We start from the raw sequence: 24,039 nt of genomic DNA on the forward strand, positions 1-24,039 counted from the left end.
GACCCTCTACAGTTCGCATACCAGGAGAAGGTGGGAGCAGAGGATGCCATCATCTATTCTACACCGATCCCTCTCCCACTTGGACAGAGGCAGTGGTGCTGTAAGAATTATGTTTCTGGACTTCTCTACCACCTTCAGCACAACCCAACCTCTGCTCCTTAGGGACAAGCTGACAGAGATGGGAGTAGATTCATACCTGGTGGCATGGATCATGGACTATCTTACAGACAGACCTCAGTATGTGCCTCTCAGGAGCTGCAGGTCTGACATTGTGGTCAGCAACACAGGAGCGCCGCCGGGGACTGTACTTTCTCCGGTCCTGTTCAGCCTATATACATCGGACTTCCAATACAACTCAGAGTCCTGCCACGTGCAGAAGTTATCTGACAATACTGCTAAAATCTGTATATGTCAAGTATCTGTGTTCCTAGCTCTGGAAAATTAACTGCATTTTTGGATAGTCTGATGTTGGAAGATGACAATGCTGGTAGCAGGACCAACATTTGTCTGCATGTCACAAATTAGTACAGACATTACCTGAGACAGCAGACTAAAATTTCCCAGGTTCTGCCAAAAATCTTGAAGAAAAGATTGTTCTTTTTTTTTTTTTGTTCAAAAATGTATTTTTAAACAGTGTAAGCTGTGTGAGCGCTGAAGTCGGAAAACAACGGAAGAACTTAAACCCAATTTAAGTAAAAATAATTTCTTTATTCTTAATTCTTGGTGAGTTAGAGAGAATGTGAGACTGCCTTTTCTCAGCTCAGCCAACTGATTTGGATTTTGGCAGAATACCTAAAGTAAAAACATTCTCTCTTTTATATCCTAGAAAAGAAAAAAACCTTAGCAGTTCATTTTGAGGTTATACATAGCTTAAGGTTAAATCTTAATTTATGACATACTGGAGTATCCTAAAACATAGAACAAACAACCATTTGCATTCCTAAGGAATACACCCTTCTAATTATGCACACTTAGAACCAATTTAAACATTCTTACAGTTCATTACATTAGTTATACAGAGCTTACATTCTTCACAGGGTATTCTGTTAGTATCAGAGGTCAGCATTTCTTATAAATGATAAAAGTTAGTCCCTTAATGCTGTGCACACAGTCCAACTCCTTTTCTGCATAAATGAGGAACAAATCATATAGCTCTCTGCAGCATGATCAACTCAAAACACAGTCCTTGATATCTGTGAGTTCAATAATAATGTTTTCTCTTCCTCAGCTGTATAGCTACTGATTTGGCAAATACAGGAAATGTGGACAGACTCCAGTGACATTTAATGTGCCATGCAATTGAACTGTGGCACGTATTGGCAAAAAAATGTTTTTTGTAAGGTCAACAAGAAATAAAAACACTTCATTGTGGCATTTTCATGTTTAGTAAAGTGAACTAAGTTATGACCAGTAATTATTTTTAAGCAGAAAAAGTTCCAAAGCTAGCAAAACCTCAATGATTGTCTGTTGCCTTGAAAAGGGCTGATTGGACAAGGATGGTACAAGATTGTGGCTCGATGTTTGGAACAAATGGCCTGGTTCTACCCTTAAGAAGAAACCGTACCTTATCATCTTGGACATGTTCAGAGCACATTTTGTGGAAAATATCAAACATAAAGCAAGGTCATTAAAGACAACTCTGACTGTTACACCAGGCTGCCTAACACCAATGCTGTAGCCACTTGACGTGTGTTTGAACAAGCCATTTAAAGACAGAGTCAAAAAAATGTGAGAGGAATGAATGACATCTAGTGTGGCTGAGTTAACAAAGTGGGTGTAATCTAAAAAAGAAACATATACTGTACAGGTGTCAGCAAAATGGGTAAATGATTCACGGGAAGGTGTCCCTATGGAAATGTCTGACCATTAGTTTCTGAAGTGTGGCATAAGCAATGCCATGGATGGAACAGAAGTTGATGCCATGAAAACAATGCATATCTTTTTGGAAAATCAGATGATGAAAAGAAGGATTCTGAAGGATTTTGATTACTTTCAATAAATTCTTAAGGACTTTGCTTTTTTTATCATACTGTATGTTCTATATCAGTAAGCTTATATTTTCCAGAACCAATTTCATTTAGAATTTTCATCTTTATCTGTGACTCATATCTTCAGGTTTCATGGAGCTCAGGTTAATATATGATAGTCAGCTTATTTCGCAGATTGGCTTATCTGTTAGTATATACGGTAATAAAAAATGAGCATTCTTTGAACCAACAATTCATGCGTCCATTTTCTTCTACTTGTCCAGGACCAAGTTATACAGGTAGCAGTCTAAGCAAAGATGCCGAATGTCCCCTTTCCCCACCACCTCCTCCAACTCAGTTCTGGGTGGGCCCTGAGGTCACCCCCTGGTTGCACATGACCAAAACACCTCCCTAAGCTATCTCAACTGGACCTTTTTGTTGCAGAGAAGCAGTGGCTCTATTTTGAGCTTCTCCTGACTGCCTGTGCTCCTCACCCTATCTCTTAAGCTGGGCATACATTGTGTGATTTTGTTAAAAATAGTGGTCAAGTGACTACTTACAATGCACAGTAGAGGGTGCCGAGACTATATATATTTTTATTTTTTGAATTTACTTGCTGTATGTGTTTATTTTGCATTCTTCCAGTAAACGTATACTTATGTCATTGATCATTTAGTTGTATGTGTGTTTCTTGCATCGTTTACCTAGTTCTTTCGTCACTACCTTAAGCTTATGGACATGGGTTAGGACAGGAAAGTTGTTCAACTGGTAAATTGAGGACTTTGCCTTTCAGCTCAGCTCTCTCTTCACTGCGTCGTGTGGTGGGTGTGGCAATGTGCTATGTCAGTACATTCTGCCAACCTCTCCTCTCTTCCTCTCTCTTCACCATAACTGACTGGTACAACATCCTCATAACTGCTGATCATGCTTTGACCTGCCTGTTAATCTCCCAGTCCCTTCTTTCCTTACTCAAGAACAAGACCCCAAGAAGCATCAACTCCTTCACTTGAGAGAGCACATCTTACCCAGCCTGGGACTGAGATGTAAATAAACTGATCTGCTTAAGAAATTGACTGAATCTAATAGTCATAAAATCAACAAGGTCTCATTGTTCATCATTATATAATTTTAAAGATTATATTATGGACAGAACCAATCAAAGTTGTCTCATTTTTAATTGAGATGTGTCAATTAAATTTAATATGAGCTGTTGACTGATTAGTGTTTCACTTTTTATTCCTTTGCTTCTGTTACACAAAACTTTTCAATAAACTAACTGGAATAATATAATATGCCTAGGCAAGTGTTTAATAGAGCTGTTTTGTATTAGAAAGTAATCACTGAATTATTTCTGCTTTGTAGAAAAATATTTCAGTTAATGAGAGAAATATGTAAAATTTATGTTAATAGGCAATTCATTTCAATTAAAATTTGAATCGTGATTAATCACAATTACATTTTTTTATATTTGTACATTAGAACACCCTAGACAAGAACAGGCCATTCAGCCCAACAAAGCTCGTCAGTCCTGACCATTTACATTGGTAGATTCTCACTGAAGACATCAAAACTATGAATGAACACGTGGAGTTATGTACTTAACAAAAAAAGGTGAAATAACTGAAAACATGTTTTATATTCTAGTTTCTTCAAAATAGCCACCCTTTGCTCTGATTACTGCTTTGCACACTCTTGGCATTCTCTCGGTGAGCTTCAACAGGTAGTCACCTGAAATGGTTTTATTTCAGTGAGAATCTACCAATGGTAAATGGTCATGAAAATAAAGAAAAAATATTGAATGAGGAGGTGTGTCCAAACTTTTGGCTTGTACTGTGTATATATATATATATATATATATATATATATATATATATATATATATATATATATATATATATATATATATATATATATATATATATATAAAAAATAGCAGCAGCCCTAGCACTGAGCCCTGTGGAACACCACTCTTAACATCGGCCAATTCTGATGAGGTTCCTCGCACCATCACCCTCTACTTCCTGTGTCTGAGCCAATTCTGCACCCATCTAAAACATCACCCTGAACTCCCACTTCTTTTAATTTGATGCCCAACCTCTCATGTGGTCATCAAATGCTTTCTGAAAGTCAGGATAAATAGATAGATAGATACTTTATTAATCCCAAGGGGAAATTCACATAATCCAGCAGCAGTATACTGATACAAAAAAAAATCTTAAATTAAAGAGTAATAAAAATACATGTAAAAACAGACAATAACTTTGAATAATGTTTGCATTTACCAAGGGGTGGAATTGAAGAGTCGCATAGTGTGGGGGAGGAACGATCTCCTCAGTCTGTCAGTGGAGCAGGACAGTGACAGCAGTCTGTCAGTGAAGCTACTCCTCTGCCTGGAGATGACATTGTTGTTAAACTGTCCAGCTTCATTCCTACAATCGAGCCTGCCTTCCTAACAAGTTTGTCCAGGTGTAAGGCATCCTTCATCTTTATGCTGCCTCCCCAGCACACCACCGCATAGAAGAGGGCACTCACCACAACCGTCTGGTAGAACATCTGCAGCATCTTATTGCAGATGTTGAAGGACTCCAACCTTCTAAGGAAGTATAGTCGGCTCTGACCTTTCTTACACAGTGCATCAGTATTGGCAGTCCAGTCCAATTTATCATCCAGCTGCACTCCCAAGTATTTATAGGTTTGCACCCTCTGCACACAGTCTCCTCTGATGATCACGGGATCCATGAGGGGCCTGGGCCTCCTAAAATCCACTACCAGTTCCTTGGTCTTGCTGGTGCTCAGGTGTAAGTGGTTTGAGTCACACCATTTAACAAAGTCTTTGATTAGCTTCCTATACTCCTCCTCTTGCCCACTCGTAATGCAGTCCACAATAGCAGTGTCATCAGCGAACTTTTGCACGTGGCAGGACTCCGAGTCGTATTGGAAGTCTGATGTATATAGTCTGAACAGGACTATTACTATATTACTATTTCTGATGCACTTGACCTCCTCCTCCTTGAATGTTCTTTTACTACTAAAACAGTGAAAGAATCTGTTAGTGTCTACTTTCACCTTATCTACTATATTCCTCCCCAACTGTCTTTTAGCCTCCCTGATATCCTTCTTAATGGCTGCTCTCATGTTCTCATACACTTTATGATTCACTTTGCAGTCATTAGTCTTAAATGCCTTATAAAGCATTTTTTCCTTTGCAACTTCTTTTTAAAATCTTTATTAATCCACTTTGGAGTTGTTTTTTTTTTAGTTTCCTATTAATTCCAAATTTAGGTATATATCTGTCCTGTATTATACATAAAAGATTTTTAAACCTGTTCCACAGTTCCTCGACTATCTCCACACTTAAAAGCTTATCTCAGTGTATCCTACTTAGACTTTGTCGCATCTGGTCAAAATTTGCCCTACCAAAGTTCAACTTAACAATTTTATTTTTTTTTATCTGCACTTTTATATTATGGTCACTTGACCCTAGTGATTCAATCACCTGTACACCCTCAATTTTGCCTTGATTATTACAAAATACTAAATCCAGACAGGCTTCACCCCATGTTGATGCTTTAACATGCTGTGTTAAAAAAATGATTACTTCTAAAAACTTCTGCTCTTGTGCTCCTCCATCTGCAAGGCTATCCCAGTTAATATTTGGATAATTAAAGTCCCCCTTGACTATAATATCTCCCTGTAAACTTGCCTTTTTGATATTACTAAAAATATGTCTGTTGAAATTACTGTCTGAATTGGGTGGTTTATAACACACTCCTAAAATAAGACCCCTTTCTGTAATATTTTCCAGGCAAAGTCACATGTCCTTACTAAGATAGAGCTCATCATCCAACTGAAGAGGACTTGCATTTAAATTCATTTTGGCATACACACCAACCCTAACTCCTTTTCTGTTTTGTTTATCCTTCCTAAAAATGTGTATCCCTCTATGTTACACTCATCCCCATCTTTATTTAGCCAGGTTTCCATTATTGCTATAATATCACAGTTATGCACTGCTACATACAACTCCAACTCACTCACTTTATTTTTGATACTTCTGGCATTAAGGCAAGCTATTTTTAATGTGTTACTCCTACATTTAAATGTTTGCTTAGAATTTACATTGCTACGCATTTTTATTTTTAGACCGTCGTTTGTACCTCCATGCATAGATCTAAACCTGGCCTGTCCTAAACTCCCTGCCCTCCCATTCCCTAGTTTAAATAATCCTTGACTAGCCGACTCATATGCCTCCCCAATACATTGGTGCCCCTCCAGTTCAGATGTATCCCGTCACGGCAGAACAGGTCCCATCTGTTCCAAAAGGAGTCCCAATGCCCCATAAACCTATACTCTTCTACCCTGCACCAAGATTTGAGCCACGCGTTAAGCCTTCTGGTCTCCTCAATCTTACCTGGACTGGCGTGTGGCACAGGCAGAACTTCAGAGAAGACTACCTTGTCAGTTTTGCTCCTCAGCTTGGCACCTAACTCTTTAAATTTGGATCACAGAACTGACAGATTACCCTAATATATGTCATTTGTTCCAACATGGACAATGACAACTTGATCCACCCCTGCTCTGGCCAAGAGCCTATCCACCCTTCCAGGGAGGTCTCCCACCTGTGCACCCGGAAGGCTACACAACGTGCGAGACTCTCTCTCTCTCTGCCTCTCTCTGGAGCACAACTGCGCTTCAATTCCACTAATAACTGAGTCCCCAGCTATCACTACCTCACTCTTTTTGGGAACTGGTTTTGAGGTGGCCCATTGGGGCTCCTCATCCCTGCCTACAACCTCAGAATTATCAGAGAAACCGTCCAGCTCTGCAAGGACATGGTAACGGTTTGACTCTTCTAATTCTGGGGTTGATGCCCCCATACAGTGTGCACCCTCTACCTTACGCCTTGCGATTGTTACCCACCTATTTCTGCCTGTCTGGTCTGGAATCTCCTCCTGTGCCACCTTGGGGGTGCACACTATCTCTCTAAAGGACTCCTGGGCCCGGTCCGCCAATTCTCTATTACAACGCAGGTCGGCCAACTCCTCCTCCAGTTCAGAGACCCTGAGCTCAAGGTGCTGGATCAGCTGGCATCTCCTGCAGATGTAGCCCTCATAGACAACTGGCTCTTCCAAACCATCATCTAAAATGTCCAACATCTAACAGGACTTGCATTGCACTGGCCTCATTATTAAAATTTGATTTGTGATTAGTAAAACTGCCTTAACTTTTTTTTTTCTTACCATTTAAATAACTTAAATGGTAACACTAAGATCTGCTACAGCTATTTTACACCTTTTCCCCTTAAGCTCCTGTACTGTTCTCACTCAGCTGCCTGCTATTTGTCTTTCTATGAGGTTAACTTCACTTTTCTCTGTCTCTACTCCTAACTTTGCGCTCCTCTTACTTAAAAGCCCTCCACTCACACTGTTTGTACTCCCCAGTATTAATGTACCCTTACACTGTCGCCAGCTTAACTGTTCTACCTCTGGACCACTAAGGACTGTTCAATCTAAAATAAACAAATAAATAAAACTTTACTACCTTATCTGCTCCTACAGCCCTGTGTGCCTGATCAGTGTCTTAATGTGGCCGCTTTCCTGCACACAGCTGAGCCTTCCCCTTTACTGTTTTGAATGTCAGCCGTGGCCTCTTTATTCTTTTTCCTTTAAACTAAGGAATCGCTGTTACGATGCAGTTATTTGCTTACAGTAGCCGATATCAGTTACTGCTGCTTTCTCTCTGCTTTGTCAATGCTAGTTCAAATACGAATTACAAGAACAAGTGCACGTGCAAGTACAATTAACTTTTCTAAGCGCACCTCCATTTAAATCTCACACCACAGAACACACCAAAAACACTCAACAGCCTCTTGCGTTTCCAAAGCATACGTCAGTGTTTGTGCAAATACAGTTAGCTGTTGTGGACGAAATCTCAGACCCGACAGCAGGTGCAGTTATAAAGCAGCTTTATTTTCAGAGTCACGGTGAGAAGAGTTTCAGAAAAGCAGACAATCAAATATACATGACAGCGTCAGTGCTCTTCTGAACCCCGTCTGTTGGGTGGGGTCCAGTTTTATACCCCTAGAATGCGTAATTTAATATCATTATAAAATGTAACAGTCAACACATTTATTATACACAAACCTTTAGCCCCTTCAACGCCCCTTGTGCAACTTGATTTCTTGGCTCCTTTTGTTGTGGCGTTTGTAAGCTAAGGGAAAACGTGATAAGGCAGACTCATGTGTGGAATGCTCAGACCTTGAGTCCTTTGCACAAACATTTTTCTGTTTGCTAAAACAAAGCATGCTTTTACATGGTTTTGTAAAGCTTACTTCTCAGACATGAATTAGTACAAGGGAACGAAGAGAACATTCGTCTTCCACATTGTTCAGTAACCTTACAATCTGTGTATACAAACTGCACCTGTATCTACAGGCGTGAATATCAATGATACTGTACCGTTTACCAGAAGAAATGAAAAGAAAAAGCAACTGTGAAGAATATGCTTACTGTTTGCCTTTTTCTTAGTGTTTTTCCAATTTTGAAGATTGTTAATGTCTTTTTGAACTGACTTTACTGCCTCCTCAGTAATTACTATTAGATCTAATTTTGGTGTCATCAGTGAATTTTGCAAGTTTACTAACTATATTATTTGTTTAAATAAAGAATGGTGGTCCAAGAACAGAATCATGTGGGTATTCTTTATAACTTTTTGCTCTAAGCTTGACGTACAGTGATTCTAACACATCTCTTCTTCTTTCAAAATCTTTTCAGCCTGAATATTTTTTTTGACATATAGTACCTTCCTCATTTCCTAGCTAGGATGTTTAGTCACTGATATTGTGGTTCTTCTCCATCATTTCCACTCAGTATATGATTCAGTAATTTCAATGATACCACAATATACTGTTGTATCTAGCTGATGTATTTTGTTTTTAAAACTTGTTGCTTTAAAGAGTAAACATTTATATTTAGTTGGACTGGTTAATCCTTTATAACTTTGTTTTGTTTTCCTCCATGATGCACAAATGTAAGACATCAGAGCAAAGACTAATCTCATAACAACAGCAATGCATAATAACATTCAAAACAGATTTTTCTTTTCAATGCTAAGGAGGCTTCTTTAATTGTCAACTACTGATATTTATTAATTCCATCTCTTAACTTCTAACTCTTAACCTCTGTATGTTGTCAATATGTCACCTAGGTAGCAAAACTTAATTATTTTTCCAAAACAACCCTATTAGAGATATCTAAATTTACACTTGCTACATCAGCATGCTATACGACAGTCCCCATTGCACCAAAACATTCTATAAACCTTAATCACATTACCAGCCTGCAGACTTCCGGGTAAATCTTCCCTTAGGGTACTGTCATTTTCTAACAGATTTTCAATCCTGATTCTATTTATGTCTTTTTGTCACAAATTACTTTTTTTTTTTTTTATTTTATTAAATTTTCTGTAATATTCTTTGGCTACTGTTAAGCCTATATTACAACTTTATATTTTGTTCTTTATTCTTTATTTTATTTTGTTCTTTGTTCTTTATTTTCCAATGCTTGCACATTTTATAGCTTATGCATTTTGTTTTCTAAAGACATGTACAAATATTTCTCCCTCTATTATTTTCATTCTCTTTCTGTTTTACAATTTCCCTCTAAGTCCATTCCTTATTTTTAATGTTGTACACAAATTATTTTTAACTACATTTTTTGAACCACCTTTTCATCTCCTAAATGGACTTACATTGCATTTCCATACTATTGGTTTTTATGTTCCATCTTTTCCTCTTTGCATTTCATCTATTACTATTCAATGATTAAAAAACAGTAGTATCAAACACTAATTTCATATATAATTTTTATGTATAAACCTAATCTGTTCTTAACTAGCCCCCTAGGGAATGTAATGTACAGTGGTTAGTGCTGTTTAGTACATCTACCTCAGACATCAAACATCCTGCATTCAATTCCTGTATCCAGTTGTTGCCCATGTAGAGTTTGCACATTTTCCCTTTGGACTGCATGGGATTTCCTCCAGATACTCTGACACCTGGTACAAAGACATGCTAGTGAGGGTAAATGGCAGTTCCAATTTGCTTTTGTTTCCTACCTACCTACCTGCCTCCCTACCTTAGAATGTCTCCTACCCAGTGCCCAGTGCTATTAATGTTAGCTCTCTTGTCCTCTACCTCTTCAAGCATATCTATCACTTTGTGACTTTTAATATGCATTATTAAAATCACATTCCTTTTTTCCAGTTAATACATTGTTTGATTTATGGCAAAAAATATTACTCGCTTTGTTGTGCCTAAGAGCACTGAAAAAATGTTCACAATTCATCTAATTACTGGGCTGTCTAATTTCAAAACAAGGTCAAAGAGCAAACTCACTTGCACATCCAGGTGCAATCAGTCATGTTGGGAAAATTTACATTAAAACAATAACATCAACTACCTAATTTTTATGGTCATATTTCATTATGTTTTTCTGTTATATATTAAATACTGTTGTATGTGTAAAGGCAGTGTGAGAGGTTAAGTGCTGCTGCCTCAAGGATGACTCTAGCACCTGGTCATTGTCTGTAAGGAGTCTACATGGGTTTTTTTTCAGGTATTGCGGCTTTACTCCCGTATCCCCAAATATATGTAGGTTAATTTAACTATTAATTTAAATTGTCTGTGTAAATATGGGAATGGGCACTGAGATGGATTGGAACCCTGCCCAGGGCTGATTCCTGCCTTATGCCCAATGCTTCCAAAATAGACTCCTGGCCCTGCCAATCCTGACCTTGATCAAGAGGGCCTGAGAAAGGTATGTTATGTTATGTATTAATAGCATACTTTAAAATAAGCAAATTTGATGTAACTGTATAGAAATAGATTAACCTGAATGGTCTGCCTGATATTAAGCATGAATAAAATACATAAGTAGGTAAATTACTACCTGACTTATAACCTAGTGACCATAAATCAGAAGTATTAAAATCATGTAATTAATTTACTAAAGACAAAATGTATACCTAAAAGGTATGTATTTCAGCCTTCCACCACCTTGGAAAATAGTTTAGTTTAGTTTACGTAGGCAAGAGTAAAAAATGATAAACCAGTGATTGTCTTTAAATATGTTTTAAATGGTTTTCAAATGTTTTCTTCAGTTACAGAATACTTCTCCAGTCACAACTGATGTCTCTATGAAACTGGACAGTTTATCAGTAAGGTTACTTATGGAACAGCAGGAGATCCCAGTCTTCTTGACCCCAGGCAAAGAAAGAAATTCACCTGTTGGTAAGAATCTGAATTGCTAGTAAGAACACAAATTTGACAAACGAAAGGAGACCATTCAATCCATCATGCTTTTTTGTTTAGCTAAAAGCTAAGCTGGCTCAGATATCTCATCCAGAAACTTCTTTAAGATTATCAAGATTTCCGCTTCATCTTCATGACTCTATTATTTGTTTAAGTAGTTTTGTAGCGGGGCTACATAGTAACAGTGTTGTTAGTGTTAGTACTAAGTGCGTTTTGTTTCCATCGTCCCATTTACTGTTTGTGTGCATCAGTTAAATTTCGTCCCCGTAAATACAAGGGGGACAGATGATGGAAAGAGACCACAGCTCCAAGATGGAAAGCACCTGTTTTTAATCACTCAGTTACATCTGGCTCATAACTATTTAAACAATCAAGAGGGAACAAAGAGAGAGAGTGAGGAGAGGAGAAAGACAGAGATTTTAATTTTCACGACCACGAACCATCTTTACCTGCTGTTTTCCACATCGCGCTTTTGGTAACCAGTTTGTTTTTCATTCCGCCGGACTTGCTTCAACTCCCTCATCGCTAGAGACCCCGGGGTCGGACTTCATCATCCACCACAAGCCGAGGATTCACAGTGAGGTTGTTCCATTTGTTCTGGGAAATACAAACGCATCACATATCTGTTGACTAGTCGTCCGCATTCAGGACAGTAATATACTCGGACTCAAGTTCACGATCATTCATTCCGTATTTCATTCATTGTTGTTATTCGTTGTTGTTTGTTATATGTTACAGGGGCAAGGGAGGGTTTGTATATACATATATGGTGGTGTCACGTTGTTGCTTTGATGGAGGGATATATATATATATATATATATATATATATATATATATATATATATATAAAAAAAATATATATATATTTCCTACGTGTGAAATGTGCAGTAGTGTTTTGTTTGCCATTTAATATAATTAACCACCTATTTTTACATATCTGTTTTTACATGCTTGTGTAAACCATCGATTGAGGGGAAAATTTCATTTGTTAGAGGTACGGCTTGATTTTATAAGATTCAGCTCAGTAATTTATCCAGGCCACAGGTCTTGGAGGTGTAGCTGCCGGCTGGGTAAGGGGTCGGCCGTTACAGTTTGTTTGGTTGTTAATCATTACAGAAGTGAAAAAATTGTTGAGTGGTCACTTTTTTGCACTTTATCAGGTACAATGACAGAGTACACTGGTCTTATAACACAGACCAACTCTATAAGATAGCGTAGAGCAGGCAATTTTTTTTTGGGAGGCTGTGTTCCTTTAAATTAAGTAGTGATATCCTTTATATATTCTTTCTACTTGATGGACCAGTATGATTTTCTATACTGTGGTGTCAAGAGCGGCCCAAAGAATTAACAAGCTAATTAAAAGGGCAAGCTCAATTATGGAATGCACTCGATACTGTTGGAGGTAGTAGTGAAGGAGAGAATGAAAGCAAAACCAAGAGCCATTTTGAAAAGTACGTTACAGTGCGGGACACTGGAACACAAATTCAGACTTCAGGACTATTTAGGTTTGACCGACTGGCCCATTTTTAAAGATCTTTTCTGAAAATCTTGAGGGATACATCAACTCGGTGATGGATTATGTCAGATTCTGTATGGATTTGTGTGTGCCTATTCATACTATCCTACTCTAATCAGAAGACTTGGGTGAACAGAACTGTTTGAATGTGCCTGAAGGAACAGACTTCTGTTTTTAACTCAAATGACTCTAGGGTGCTTCTGGTACCATGCTGTAGTTTAAAGTAGTCTGAATTAGTGTTGTTATTACAATCTGAAGCTTCTGGATTGATATACAGTAGTTTGGTCCATGCACAAATGTTCGGGCCAAACCCAAATTTCTCCAATGTATTCAAAATGTAGTTTCATTCAACCATGTCAAATGCTTTTTCTGCATCCAATGATAATATCATCTCCGGGGTGTTTGGCTTTGTTGGTGAATATATTGCATTAAACAGGCATTGAAGATTGGAAGCTAAGTGTCTTCATTTAATAAATCCAGTTAGTTCTTGTGATATTACCGAAGGCAGCACTTTCTCCATCCTTCTAGCTAGGACTTTAGAGAGTACCTTAATATCAGTATTCAGAGGTGAGATTGGTCTATATGATGCACATTTTAATAAGTCCTAATTTTGTTTAGGAAAGTCAGTAATAATGCTTGGCAAAACGTTTGAGGTAGAATTTTAATTTTTCTAGCTTCTGTAAATGTTGCTTATAAAATTTTTTATTGTTGCTTTATAAAATTTGGCAGGATAGCCATCAGGGCCTGCTGCTTTCCCACCCTGCAGGGAGCTTATAGCATCTAGTGATTCTGATAGTACCCGAGGTTTTTTCAATTCCTCTGCCGTAAGAGTATTTATTTTTGGTATCTGTAATGCATCCAGAAATGCCTTAGATTGTGTCTTCTCTTCTTTAATCTCAATAGTGTATAAGGATTTATAGTAGTCTCTAAATGTGTGCATTATATTTTTATGGTCAATGATTTTGTCTCCATTTGTGCTGGTGATTGCTTGGATTGCATTGTGAACTTCTTGCTTGTGGATTTGTTGAGCTCAAATCTTATTAGTTTTCTCTCCATGTTCATAGTAATGATGTCTTGATTTAAGTATGAGTTGTTCAGTTTATTTAGTTGTTAAGAGTTTGAGCACTGAATGCAGAGCATGCCTTTTCCTATGAAGCGTCTCACTTGGACACCTAGTATGTTTTTGGTCTATTCTAATAATTTTGTTTATTAGTTCTGATACTGTCTTGATTTCCAATTTATTTTTGTGGGAAAGATATGAGATAATTTGTCCTCTTAAATAGGCCTTCAGGGTTTCCCAGAGTGTTCGTGAAGAAACATCTGAGGTTTTTTTTGTCTCTAAAAAATTGATTTTCTTGGATATAAATTCTGTACAGTTCTCACCTGCTAATAAAAGTGGATTAAGATGCAATCTGCGAGATGAGTATGTGGGGCATAGTGATTTTAGCTCCAAAATCAAGGGGGCATGGTCAAAAATAGCAATAGCGTAGTACTTACAAGATTTAATCATAGGCAAGAAGTTGTTATCTACAAAGAAATAATCAATTCTTGAGTAGCAATGATTCACTGGTGAGTAGAAGGAATATGTTCTTGAGTTTGGGTTTTGAAATCTCCAGGGGTCTGATAAGTTGTGGTCAGTCACAAACTGTGTAATTGTCTTTGCGGTGTTAGATGTCATCACCCCTGTGACAGGATACCTATCTAGGTCTGGATTTAAAACACAATTAAAGTCCCCAGCCATTATAATTTTATGAGTGTTCACATTGGGAATGGATGCAAATACATACAACGTTGGGTAAATAAATATTTATTAAAATCACTTAACAGTTAAATAAATTACCTATGACAATCGCATATCTTCAGTCAGCTACTGTACAGTCTGTTCACCTATGACAATGTAACAGAGCATGAGGGTAACAGCATCATCAAGTTTGTTGATGATACCACTGAAAATAGCCTGCCAGCAGCAATGACGACGTTGCCAATGGGAGGGAGGTAAAAGCCCTGACGGTATTGTGCTAACACAACAAGAATATCAAAACTAAGCACAACAATTTCGTTCTAATAAAATATAGATTCTGGGTATTATTTAACTGGGATAGTATAATTAGTACTATCATTAAGGAATGGATATGTACTGAACAAATCAGAGGACATTTCAGATAAGCAGGCGCAGTTACAAGTGAGAATGACCCCAGTGGTTAGGTATAGTCTAACTGAAAAAAAACACAGATCTCTTGCTGTCAGTTGTGGTACAAGCAGCGGCCAGTGAAACCCCTCTGAACTAAAGTTTATGAGCAAACAGCTCTAGAAGTATCCTACATGGGAAATGATGAGAGTTGCTTAGCAATGATATCTTTCCAATTAGACAGGAAGACACTTGGTGCCCATGATGGTGCTGGTAAAGGCCAATGACAGTCAAGAGTTACAGCATGACTGGAAAAGCAGAAAAGGCAACTGTCTCCAAATGTGTGAAAAGTGGCCACAAGGGTTAGTTTGTGAAATGTTTATGCAGAAACACATGTGCTTGGTGGTTGGCAATGGGAAGAGTGGCATGTTACCTTTCACAGTGTTGAAGTTAACACTAGAATCCCTGAAGCCTAAGAAAAAAAGTCGATGTTATAGTAATAATGACATGAAGACTTTATTCCAAATATCAAATAAACACGTGCGCTTTTATTCAAGAATATAACCCAAGAAAAAATCATTCAATTTACATCAAGGAGTTAAAAACCAAAGCTCAAATGTCAGAAACTTGACGTGTTCTGGGATGGTGCTGATGTAAGAACTGTTGCATTATAACCAAAAGGTTGTGGGTCAAGTCAAGGTGCTCTTCATTTTGAGTAGTAAGCTGCTATTATTATTACTATAATATAATAAAAACATACATTTGATTTAAGTCTGTAACCATAGTTGTAAATTGTTGCTACTTGTAAAAGTTAGTATTTTTAATTCAGTTTTATTCTCTTGATCACGTTCACGTGGTACAACAAACTTGCCTCTCCCTCTCTGAGTTGATGGTACCAAGACATCCTCCGAGAGCAACTTCTCCCAACTATCTAAGAAGAGTTTGGTGATGAACAGTGCCTTTTCCAGCATGATGGAGCACAGTGCCATGAAGCAAAATTGATAACTAAGTGGTTCAGGGAACAAAACATCGAAATTTTGGGTCCATGGCCAGGAAACTCCCCAGACCTTAATCCCATAGAGAACTTGTCCATCCTCAAGAGATGGGTGGAAAACAAAAACCCACAAATTCTGACAAACTCAAAACATTGGTTATCCAAGAATGGGCTGCCATCATTCAAGATTTAGCCCAGAAGTTGATTGACAGCATGCCAGGGCAAATTGTAGAGGTCTTGAAATAGAATGGCCAACACTGCCAATATTGTCTCTTTGCATAAATCTAATGTAATTGTTAATAAAAGACTTTGAAACTTATGAAATGCTTGTAATTATACTTCAGTATATCATCGAAACATCTGACAAAAAGATCTAAAACCACTGAAGCAGCAAAGTTTGTGAAAACCGATACTTGTGTCATTCTCAAAACATTTGGCCACAACCGTGCTTGTCTAAAGGGGATGTATAACGGAAACCACAATACCCAAAGTAAAATGTATTCAGTCAATAGAAAAACATACAAACTTCACACAGACAGTGATTGATTGCAAAATTTAAACATAAAAAAATTAATCTGTGAGCCAGCAACTTTGACTACTGCAGCAGTTTCACTACTGTGTTGCACGGTGTATGAATGTGTACTTGTGTAGTGATATCAATATTTGTATTAGCAATGCTAATACTCTATAACTGACTCCATATAAACAAATGATTTAATAAGAATCATGTAACTGATTGAATAATGGTGGAAGCTGAACCGAATTGCCAGCTGTGTGTAATAAAATGCAATGGTGAATGCCGTTCTCAGGTTTAAACGCATCATTTTTTGAGCTTTTTCCAAACTGAGGCAGTGGAATATCATTTGTCATGACTTGATACTGTCTCTTTGTTGCAACTGGAGCAAACTTTTAAAGTTTTCAAGTAAGACTGGAGTGTAAGCTATAATACTGTATTTGCCTGAGACTTGCCTTCTTCCTAACACTGTACATTGGTAATAGAAGTTTATTTGTCCCTAGAGGGAAATGTGGCTTTTTACAGAAGCTATTTTAATAAATAACTGCATAAATAAGCAGATATGTAAGAAAATAAATAAATAAAAACATACATAAATAAACACTCACACTTTGTTCTGAACACACACCAGAATGACTATAAATTAATAAAATTAAAAAGAAAGAACAGTTCTGACTTGGAAAGAAAATTAAAAAGAAAGAACAGTTCTGACTTGGCTGTCGCAGTCACAGTGAGCATTATGCAGGCATTAATCAGACGCATTGCTCTTGTTGGTATAAAGGAGATCCCTTAGTGTTTCTTGACACACTTCTGCTGAATGATTAATTGGCTGAAAGTACATAGTTTTAAAAATTTTCTGTTTTAGTTATGTGTTAAAAATTTCTTGCCTCGCATTTTCTGTCATCCTACATTTACCCAGATCGTTGCAGACACTGAACACACATAAAATGTATGTATTCCAAATAACGATATATCATTTACCATATATAACTCCAGGCACCTCACACCCAGATAAAGAGACTTGAGCTGGGAGAACATCAACTGTGTCGGTGGGGCTGGGATAGCAAAACAAAAGAAGCTGATGGAGAGCTGAAAAGGGATTTAAGATGGCCTGGATTTACAACTTTTTTCGTAGGCTTCAGTGATTCTAGTGTTAAAGGAGCACAGTCTCCAAAGGAAAAAGAGCCTGCTCTGCCCTTTCTTATACAGTTCCTCTGTGTTATGAGTCCAGTCCAACCTGTCCCTAATATGGACTCCCAAGTATTTGTAGGAGTGGACCACATCTACATCCACTACCTGAATGGTGACCGGACATAGAGGCTCTTTGGAGCAGTGAAAGTAAATCACCAGTTCCATGATTTTACTGATTTTAAGATACAGACAATTCTCTCTGCACCAAGAAACAAACTTCTCTACCTGACTCCTATACTCTGTCTCATTCCCTTAATCAATACACCCCATTAAGTGCAGAATCAACCAAGAATGTTGCGCACACCCATTTCCACGCTCACATTGCGATGTATAAAAACTAAACTTGGCATAAAGCTACACACATCTTCATGGCAGCTCAGTCCCTGGTGTACGCAAGTTCTCTGCTCAGTTTTGCAAACTGGAGGCACCCAGGCATCAAAGCAGTGCTATTGTTCCAGTCTGGTTTCCCTTTCTTTTTTAGATCCACATCCCTGACGCAGCTTTATCAAATACACAGTAATTAACCGCATACCATTTATTAGTTTTAAGGCATCTGATTGTGATTAACCTGTAGGAATATAATGGTCCACAGAATGGCCAGACTATTCCAAATACCATAGATGCTTTAGCGTTGTTACTCTCAGTGCACCACTAGGAGTATCTATCCCACTGGTCAGAAAGAGAATTATTGGGATACAGCATTTAGCACATGCTGCCTCAACCATGTGCACAGTCTCTATACAGTACGGCAAATGCTTCAGAGCCTTTCCTGTAAGGACCTTGCAGTTCAGAAACAATTTCATTCCAAGACCTATAAACGCACTCAATCAGTCCATCAAGTGCTCCCGATAGAACTGTTTGTACAGTCACCTTACTGTAAGCTTGTGATACAGTTATAATACAGTAATCCCTCCCTATATCGCGTTTCGACTTCCGCGGCTTCACTCTATCGTGGATTTTATATGTAAGCATAACTAAATATATAATGCAGATTTTTCGTGGGTTCTGCGGACAATGGGTCTTTTTACTTCCTGTACATGCTTCCTCAGTTCGTTTGCCCAGTTGATTTCATACAAGGGACGCTATTGGCGGATGGCTGAGAAACTAACCAATCAGAGCATGCAGTTAAGTTCCTGTGTGCTGAATGCGATGTTAACCAGGAAGTCTCGTCTCGCTCATTCAGCATCAACGTGTTTCGCTGTGTAAAGAGTTAACTTTTGTGCTCTTTTGTGTTTATCTTTGTGTATAGTCAAGCCCTTCATTATGACTTCAAAACGATCTGCTCCTGCTACTGCTTCAATGAAGCTATGATTCTTTTTATTTAAAAAGCAGGAAAGGAATATAAGATCTACGGCCGCAGTGTCCTTTTAACCAGGGTGCAAAATGAGTTGTAAGTGGATGTAATAAGGCAGTAGTCTGGATAGAATCTGCTTTAGGGATTTGGATTAAAGTCTGCCGGAAGAAGAACAATGGCGGTGATATACAGTTGCCTGAAGAGGCTCCTTTAGAAGAGCTGTAACGCTCTCCTTTGTTGTGCAGAAAAAACTTAACTCACAAGTCGTCGTGTCATTGTTGGTGAGTAACTATAATTAATTTTCTACTTACAGTACTTAGTACATGTACGTACGTTTAGTGTCACTGTACACACATTTACTGTATACAATTTTTCTTCCATTGTATGTATTTATTGCTGGTGGCCTGTCTATTGTAATGGCTGTAACATATGTGATATCGGAGACACTCGATATCTTTAAAATAATATTTAGGTTTTACTGTGTATAAACAGTGTGTTTACATACATAATTTCAATGAATTTTACCTAACATCTAAGAGAATACAAAGGGTTTATGCTGTATAACTGTGCAGGGAATATTTATAAACAGTGTGGGAGGGCTTAAAATATATAAAAATAACCATACAAACATATGGTTTCTACTTCGTGGATTTTCACCTATCGCGGGGGGGTCTGGAACGCAACCCCCGCAATCGAGGAGGGATTACTGTATTGTACAACCTTATAAACTTTATAAATCACATATTTACATATGATGACGACTGGCTTCTAAGTTGATTTAGATTTCCAAGCACTATCTTCTTGGAGCTCTTGATATCATTTTTAAGATGAAATGCAGCAAAGTGTGTTTATTACATTATACATAATAAATTTTAACATCATTTAAATAATCTATATTGTTAATAATTAAACATGCGAGGACTCTGTGTCACAGCACTAGCGACGAGCTGGCGCCCTGTTCAGGGATTGTTCCTGCCTCGCGCTGTATGCTTGGTGGGATTGGCGCCACATGGATGGAGTAATTAAACACGTACTATGAAAATTTCCAATTTCATTGTTCCTTAAAAGTTTTGAAGAATCGGCGTTCTCAGCTTACAGATGGCTTTACATCCATTACAGAGCTGATTGTGCAGTGATTTGTAACTTGGAGAAAGAAAAGTAAGGACAGGAATTTTGTTCTTGGCTTACAGCTGGTTTGACATTTATCATAGCGCTTATATTGTGGCAGTTGGTTATGTGGAGAAAGAAAACGGAAGGACAGGAATTGGGGGTTAGAAAACATTTGAAAGAGACAGTACTGCCGCAATACATTATTTCATCGAAAGGTCGCGCACGGCGCAGCAAGCATCCTGCGGGAGGCAGGAACAATCTCTGGATGGCGCGCCAGGTCGTCACTATCACTATGCCACCATGTTTCCATATTTAATACATGCTTTAATCCCTACCATCATGAAAATATCAAGTATACATCTTAGTATTTAAATTGTTCAGCGAGCTGTGATATCATGAATGTAATGTATTCTGTATCCTATCAGCAGAACAGAAAGACCATTTAAGAAACACATAGTGATTCACACACATAGAGCACATAGAAGAACACATACAAAACAAAGCATTTAATGTGCTACTTTAGTTACAATGGGATTTGAGAATCTGTAAATTAAACGATTTTAAGATGAAGTTTATGACGTTCTACTTTAATGACAAAATCTATGTGATTAAAGTGGAAATTTCGAGATTAAGGTTGACATTTTGAGCTTTTTTTCCCACTGTGTCCCTATTTCTTTTTCTTTTCTCTATACCCTAATACTCTTCCATATGACACTCAGACAGTGGACTACGAATCGCTTGTTCACGGTGACAACTTTTTTTATTTAGGGCACTGTGCGACTTTGTGAACTTAAACCTGCGAATTTTTTTGCCACTCTGTCACTCGATCAACTTCCTTTTGTTGCTTTTACCACTGTTTAAACCAACAAATAGTACGTTTTTCCTTGCCTCCACTTGGTATTCTTCTATTTTTCCACCCATTCTTTTGCCATTGTCTTTTCACAGAATGCTGAACTATATTGACTATTTATTGGGCTATCTATTGGGCTATTTATATTGACTTGCATATTCAAAGAGGCGTAATTCTGGGTGGAGACAGGGTGGGACGGCAGACATATGCGTGTGCATTACTTTTCACGCTGACCGGGATCTATGTAGCGGAAGAACGTGGAAGTTGGCGTATGCACAGATTTATGCATCTGAATTTTTTTGTGCATACGCACATTTCCGCTTTAGTCTGTATTCCATGTTTTAGTGTGAATTCTGCATACAGCCTTATCCATGAGGCCCTTGGTGTTATGTTTGTAGTGGAAGGTGTTCAGATTAAAGAGAAAAAGAGACAGGGGTGTTCCAGTGTATAGGTTTGCACTCCCACGGGATTACCGTGGGACTCACTGTACTCAATGCTTTTGCTTGCAGTGCAGGACTAATTTTTAGTACTTCAGGCAGGAGCAGGTATAATATATAAGCAGTTGGGGTGCATGCATATATACTGTCTTGCACACAGCCTTCCCAAGATTGCAGAGCCTGGAGATGGCTTTAAATCCACAGAGATGGAAACGGCATTAAAAATAAGAGACTGCAAGACTGCAAAACTAACTAAAGGAAAGTGTGACATTTGGCAGTTATTTTTTTATTTAATTGAATTTATTAAAAGCAAGTAACGTTCCATACAAACAAGTAAAACTTGACAAAACTAAATTTAGTTCATCCCCCACCCATGAGAAAGAGAAGAAGGCCAACAGCCAGAGTAAAACTTTTAGAGTAGAAAAAATGGGAGCGAATCCTTTTCCCCAATATATATGCTTATTCTAAAATGTTATTGATTAGATCCTGCCAGGTTTTAAAAAGTTTTGAAAAGATCCTGTAAGTGAGAATTAGATTTTTTCCAATTTCAAATGATATATAACATCAGTTACCCACTGACTTAAAACAGGTGGGTTAGGATTCTTGCAGTTGAGCAAGATAAGTCTACGTACTAATCGTGAAGTAAAGGTAATCACAGTTTGTTTGCCTGTCTCTACTTTAAACCCATGTGTGAGTGCACCAAACACAGCTATTAACGGATTTGGAGTGATTGTAACACCAAGGATGTCTGATATTCGTTTAAAGATTTTGGTCCAGGATGATGTTAATTTGGTGCATGCCCAAAACATATGGCCCAATTAGGTTGCAGCTCGATTGCAACGTTCTCAGGTTTTGATTTTGTTCCTAATTTGGAAATATGAAGGGAAACTAAATTTGGAGTTTAAATGTTCATAGGATGCAAAGACGTTATCTGTGTACAAATCTCTAAGTGATTTAATCCCATACATTTTCCAAATATTAAAAACTATGAAGTTTGAGAAGGTGGGAAAGGGTGCCACAGATAAAAGCTTCTCTTTCTTTAAGTATTTCCTATATTGGTTCCACATTCTGAGTAAATTAAGCACAATTAGATTGTTAGGATATTGATGATAACTTGTATTTACTAGGGCACAAAGCAAGAAATATAAAGAAGTACTGCAGAATTTTATTTCTATTGTGGACCAAGCCTGTGTGTGTTCATCTACAGTATTTGTGTCAATGCCATACAGTAATAAAACTGAAAGTTAGGTAGAGCCATGCCATGTTCTGTTTGGCAGTCATTTTCAGTTGTTATTGATGGCAAGGGACACCATCACACAAGTCAGGCACCTCAGGTTTAAAGCGCCATGTGTGTGCAGTAAGAAAGAGTCATACTGAACTGACATTCTTGCCAAACCTGTCAAAAGTAACAACAAATTCTGAAAGTGAAGCACAGGATAAATGTGTGGATTTTATTTGCAAGGATATACAGCCTTATCAAACAGTGTCTTGTGAGAGCTATATTTAATTTGAGTAGTACCTGGTTGACACAGAAGCCAAAACTGGAAAATTTGAAGTTTAAAGAAATACTGTATTGTGGCACATGGTAGAAAAAGCCCAAAAACTGAGAACAATATTGTATATGACATGCTAGAGACTGAAACTGAAAACTTTGAGAAACACTCTTTCATATCTACTGCCATCTATTATATCAATGAGAGCTATAATCTTGTTTCAGGTGTGCTTTTTGTGATGCCATTCAGAGCCAGCGCAATTAAAACGGGTGAAAACATTTGCGCTTTACTGTGTGAACATACCATTCCAAAAGATGCTCACACAGTAAATGGAAAATAATATTGTCTTTGTTACTGACCAAGGCGCAAACTTGATCACTGCCTTACATGGCTACACTAAATTAAACTGTCGTGCCCACATTTTTATACATGATTTTCTGAAGTGTTTTTACACTAGCATTGATGGAAAAAGCACCCAAAATTGCAAAGCTTTTGGCTAATGTAAAAAAGTTAGTTAGGTATTTCAAACATACAGTACTGGATAATAAGGCAAGCTTACAAGGTCACTCAGCCAGTCCTTGGAGGCAAGATGGAACTCAAATTTCAATATACTGGATTCTGTGTTGCAGTAATTTGAGGATTGGCTGCATCAACAAAAAGATATTCACAATTGTGGTCTCTTTTCTGAAACCGTTCAAACATGCATTGACTGATTTAGAATCAGATATTACCATTTTCTAGTGCCTGTCTAGTACCCCCATTAGCAGTGAGAAGAAAGGAACACTGTAAGGCGGTGTTAACTGAACCTATATTTAGTGAAGTTGCATCAATTTGTGTGAGACATTTTAAAGAACTTGTCAACTAACTGTTCAGCACCAACTCCTAGATAGTGTAAGAATGACAAAATACAAAGGAAAAGGTTTGGTGATCCACCCCCGTATACTTTGAAACAATTTGCAAAAACTAGTAATCACAAAGAACTAAATCTACACACTTAAGCAGGCAATGAACTGAGGAGAAATGGCAGGTAGATTAGTTTTATAGTAGGAAGGCAAGAAGGGCGTGTTTTAGAGCAGGAAGTGGAAATGTCAGGATTGAGGCGAAAATTACATTTTTACGTGAGTTTTTGATCTGGAGGTCTGTAGAAAAAGAACAATCATTACTGCTCATTGCCAACCTTTGGTCATCCCTTGACTGCCTCCCAAGCACACGTGTGTGACAATAGATTATACATT

General features: G+C 37.8%; 1 protein-coding gene across 1 annotated transcript in view; it reads left to right on the forward strand.

Moving 5' to 3' along the window:
- The window catches only part of cfap74 (cilia and flagella associated protein 74), a 495,984-nt gene that overhangs the window by 404,362 nt on the left and 67,583 nt on the right, over positions 1 to 24,039 (forward strand). The window contains exon 28 of the mRNA XM_039755043.1: positions 11,127 to 11,256. Within this exon, the coding sequence (XP_039610977.1) occupies positions 11,127 to 11,256 (130 nt within the window). The remainder of the gene's footprint in view (positions 1 to 11,126; positions 11,257 to 24,039) is intronic.

Source organism: Polypterus senegalus, chromosome 6 (assembly GCF_016835505.1).
Source record: "Polypterus senegalus isolate Bchr_013 chromosome 6, ASM1683550v1, whole genome shotgun sequence".
NCBI classification, from domain to species: domain Eukaryota; kingdom Metazoa; phylum Chordata; class Cladistia; order Polypteriformes; family Polypteridae; genus Polypterus; species Polypterus senegalus.